Genomic DNA, 3,797 nt, shown 5'->3' with positions numbered 1-3,797 from the left:
GAGTCTTTTACAACTTAGTTCCAGAAGCTGACACTGCTGCCACGTTTTGTTTTGACTTTTTTTTAAGGTTTTCTTTATTTGTTTGAGAGAATGTGAGTGAGAGACAGCATGGGGGGGGGAGGGGCAGAGGGAGAGGGAGAAGCAGGCTCCCTGCTGAGTGCAGAGCCCTACGAGGGACTTCAGGGTCCTGAGCCAAAGGCAGACATTTAACCGACATTTAACCCACTGAGCCACCCAGGAGCCCCTGTCATGTTTTATCCGTGAGGAGCACAGTGCTAAGTCTGGCCCACACTCACGGGGACGGGGATGAGGCACCACCTTTTGAAGAGAGAAGTATCAGAGAATTCGTGCACATATCTGAAGACGACCACACAGACTAGCAAAAGAGTGTACATTACATACTTCGAAATGGTGATAGGGAAGAAGAGTGGGAACGGGATAAAAGGTGGAAGGGGGGGAGGGCGGGAGGGAAGCCAACAGGAGGCCCTGCGGTTCTGAAGCCCACGGGGTACACAGATCCAGGAGTATGCCTAATTCTCGGCATCTAGAGTAAAAAAACACAACAAAACAAACCCCGTGATGTGCATCTTTTTGATCTAGTTTCTACACATTCATAGAAACACTTAAACCTTCGCACTTACAGCTTTTGGTTTTTGGTGGTTTTGATCCCGGCTGGGATTTTATCATGCATATTGATCGACAGCTTGGTTTTTCTCACTTAACCATGCGTCTTGGAGAGTTATTTTCATGTCACTCTACAGAGGTCTGTCTGCTTTTCGTGACGGCGCATCACTCCATAGTATGGAGATACCAGAATGTGTGTGATCACTTCCTTACTGATGGCCTTTCAGGTGGATTTTCCTTGCCTTCCTGTTTCCTCTCCCTCTGGTTGGCTGCCGGTCTCTCTCACTCTCCGTACAGACGCTTTTACTCCTCTGTCCTTTCTGCCCTTACTCTTTCCTTATTTTGTCTCCCCTGGAGTTCAAGATGGGCGGACAACGGACACCTCAGATGGATTGTGCTGTAAGAAGAGGTTGGAACCTGAGGACAGGTAGGGGCTACTAGGGCCGATTTGCTGTTCCTTCAGCCTGACTCCTCCTGACAAGCTGTGTGGGCCAGAGACGCAGCTGGTCCTTGCCTTTGAAGACCTCACGTCCAGTATGGGGACAGACATGTGAGTGACCCACCCATGGCAGAACGGCATAGGCTGGGGGGCAGCCTTCCAAGTCTAGCTGGCTGCCTGGGCTCTCCCCCCACCCCCATCACTTATAGCTGTGTCACCTCCCGATCCCCGTTTTCTCATCTGTAAAACCAGGACATAAGCGTCTCTTTTTTCTTATAAGGCTGTTCTGAGAAATAAATGAGAGAATACGTGTGCCCGGCACGCAGCGATCCAAGAACACTGAACTGTGAGGGAAGCAGCCAGGGTGTGGTCATGCATCAATTAGGGTACCCATCAAACGGAGACATGGGCTCTGGGCTCTGTGGGGTTTGAAGAAATCCTCATAAATGAGGGGCATAACCCAACAGACAAGGGCAGCCTTTCCACCTGGAGGAAGGTATTCCGGGGGCTGGAGAAGCCCTGGGGTGGGAGCAGGAGGCCTGCTTGGGGGATGGGGCGTAGCGCCTGTGGCTGGAAGGTCAGGTTCATCGGCAAGGGGAGGAAAGGTCCTTTTAGGGATGTGTGCAGGCAGGCTTCTGGCAAAGCAGGGGGTTCGGGGCCCTGCCAGGGACTTGAGCCTCAAAGCTAGGGCTGCATGTGCCACGCGGGACTAGGGTCAGAGTCAGACGGGGCTCTGGGAAGGGAGCTCCCTTCCCACCACCCTCCTGCCTTCTTCAGCAGGGGCCTCCCCCTGGGGCTTGGCCACTCCCAGCATCGGTACATCCACCCTGGAGCCGGTTGGGAGGCAGGCAGGAGGCTTCTCGCGGGGGCTGTGCCGGGTGGGCTGTGTTCCCAGAGCAAGGAGCGAAGCGGGCCTGACTTGGCGCCAGCTCCCTCAGATAGAGGCGTTGCTGGCGGGGCAACCAGCCTGCCCGTGATCTTGAGCCCACAGGCTCCCTCGGGCCCTGTGTTCCTGTCCTACGGCCCGCCCCGCAGCATCCCCCCAGGGGCGCGGCATGTCACAGAGGGAGGTCAGAAGGGCACCCGCCGGGCTGGGAGTGGGGCGGAAGCTCGCTCCGGCCCAGCGGCTGGTGGCAGGCCCTGGCAGGGAGAGGAGCCGCCTGAGCAGAACCAGGCAGGACCTGTGGGAAGAGACAAGCTGGAGCGACGGAAGGTGGAGCAGAGCCGTCCCCAGCCCACGCGGGGTCAGGGCCAGGAGCCTGGCTCGTGGCCGGGTAAGGAAACCCTGGACCTGCAATGGGCGCAGGGGGAGGCAGGGGTTGGGGGTCTGTGGGGTCACCTCCCACCGCAAACCCTCACCCAGCATTACCGTCCCTGCCCAAGAGGGGAACACTGGCGCCTTCAACTCCAAGGCTTCATGCTTGGGGGTTTAGGATAATTCAGCTGGTCTCAACCAGAGCATGGCTCAGTGAGCTGGCCCAGCTCACTTCTCTGGGGGAAACTGAGGCCTAGAGGAATGGGGTGAATTCCCCACAGCTCCAGAGCAGCAGCCAGTGCTGGGGCCAGGAGTGGGGTTTGGCCCCTGCTTGGGGGTCCTTTCTTCTTTACTGCGGCTGTGTCTTCATCGCAGGACCTGGCTGGGCAAGGGTCAGCCCTACAGAGCAGGGGAGGCTCTGCGTTTCCTGTGGTCCCAGGGCACCCTGAGAAGCAGCATTCAGACTTGGGTGTGGATGGAGCAGGGCTAGAGTGTTAGAGAAAGGAAAGGACTCTCGGCTTCTGAGCTCAGCCTTGCCATCCTGCTGCCACCTGACCCAGAGTGACACCTTCTCTCCATTTCCTCAGCCGTAAAGCAAGGCAGGACTGAGAGTGGACAAAGAGCGCATGAGGTCCTCGGGTCTCTGCTGTTCAGTGCATGACTGCTCTGGAAGGAGACCTCACACTGGAATGCTCTTAGAAACAGGGGCAGATGGGGGTCCAGTCAGACCCACTCACCTGGGGTCCTCTGTGCAGAGTGAGGCCAGTCCCAAGAATGCCGTACGGGAGCGGAGCCGGGTGAGGACACTGCGCCAGGCGTTCCTGGCCCTGCAGGCCGCTCTGCCCGCTGTGCCGCCCGACACCAAGCTCTCCAAGCTGGACGTGCTGGTGCTGGCCACCAGCTACATAGCCCACCTCACCCACACACTTGGCCGTGAGCTGCCCGGCCCCACCTGGCCACCCTTCCTGCGTGGACTCCGCTACCTACACCCTCTCAAGGTAGGCCACGAGCCCAGGGCCTTGGGGAATGGGGTTGGGGCTGGACTGGACTGAGGCCCCCCGCCCTGAGCAGAGCTGACACGGGGACTGGGGACCGGCTGCTTCCTGCTCTCTCAGAGGGAGAGGAGCCAAGGCAGGCTCTTGGGAATCGGCTGACCCTGAGTGCAGTGGGGGTGGTGATTGGAATGACTTCGTGAAAATGCGGTTCCTCCAAGAGGAGGGATATTCACAGAGGCCCCAAGACTCCGGGGTGCCTCATGGCAGAGGAGAAAAAGGAACAGTTTCCCGGGTTGGGGCCTGGGAAAGGAAACCACACCGGCTGAGTCCTAGATTCCAGGGCACATGACCCCAGCATCATATAATGCCTCGGTGTCCTCTGGACTTGTGGCCATAGGAGGGATCCCCCTCTGGGAGAACAAGTCTCCGAAAGCCTCAGGGGAGAAGCAGTCAAGCTGGGGTGGGGGAGGGGCCAGCAGTGGGG

The 3,797-nt window shown here is 58.2% G+C and overlaps 1 protein-coding gene across 1 annotated transcript in view; it reads left to right on the top strand.

Moving 5' to 3' along the window:
- The first annotated feature begins 1,978 nt into the window (after positions 1 to 1,978).
- The window catches only part of TCF23 (transcription factor 23), a 7,140-nt gene continuing 5,321 nt past the window's right edge, over positions 1,979 to 3,797 (top strand). The window contains exons 1-2 of the mRNA XM_002913815.4: positions 1,979 to 2,337; positions 3,074 to 3,316. Of these exons, the coding sequence (XP_002913861.4) occupies positions 2,119 to 2,337; positions 3,074 to 3,316 (462 nt within the window). The 5' untranslated portion in view covers positions 1,979 to 2,118. The remainder of the gene's footprint in view (positions 2,338 to 3,073; positions 3,317 to 3,797) is intronic.

Source organism: Ailuropoda melanoleuca, chromosome 4, assembly GCF_002007445.2.
Source record: "Ailuropoda melanoleuca isolate Jingjing chromosome 4, ASM200744v2, whole genome shotgun sequence".
Lineage (NCBI taxonomy): Eukaryota > Metazoa > Chordata > Mammalia > Carnivora > Ursidae > Ailuropoda > Ailuropoda melanoleuca.
This window is presented reverse-complemented; position numbering and strand designations above follow the sequence as displayed.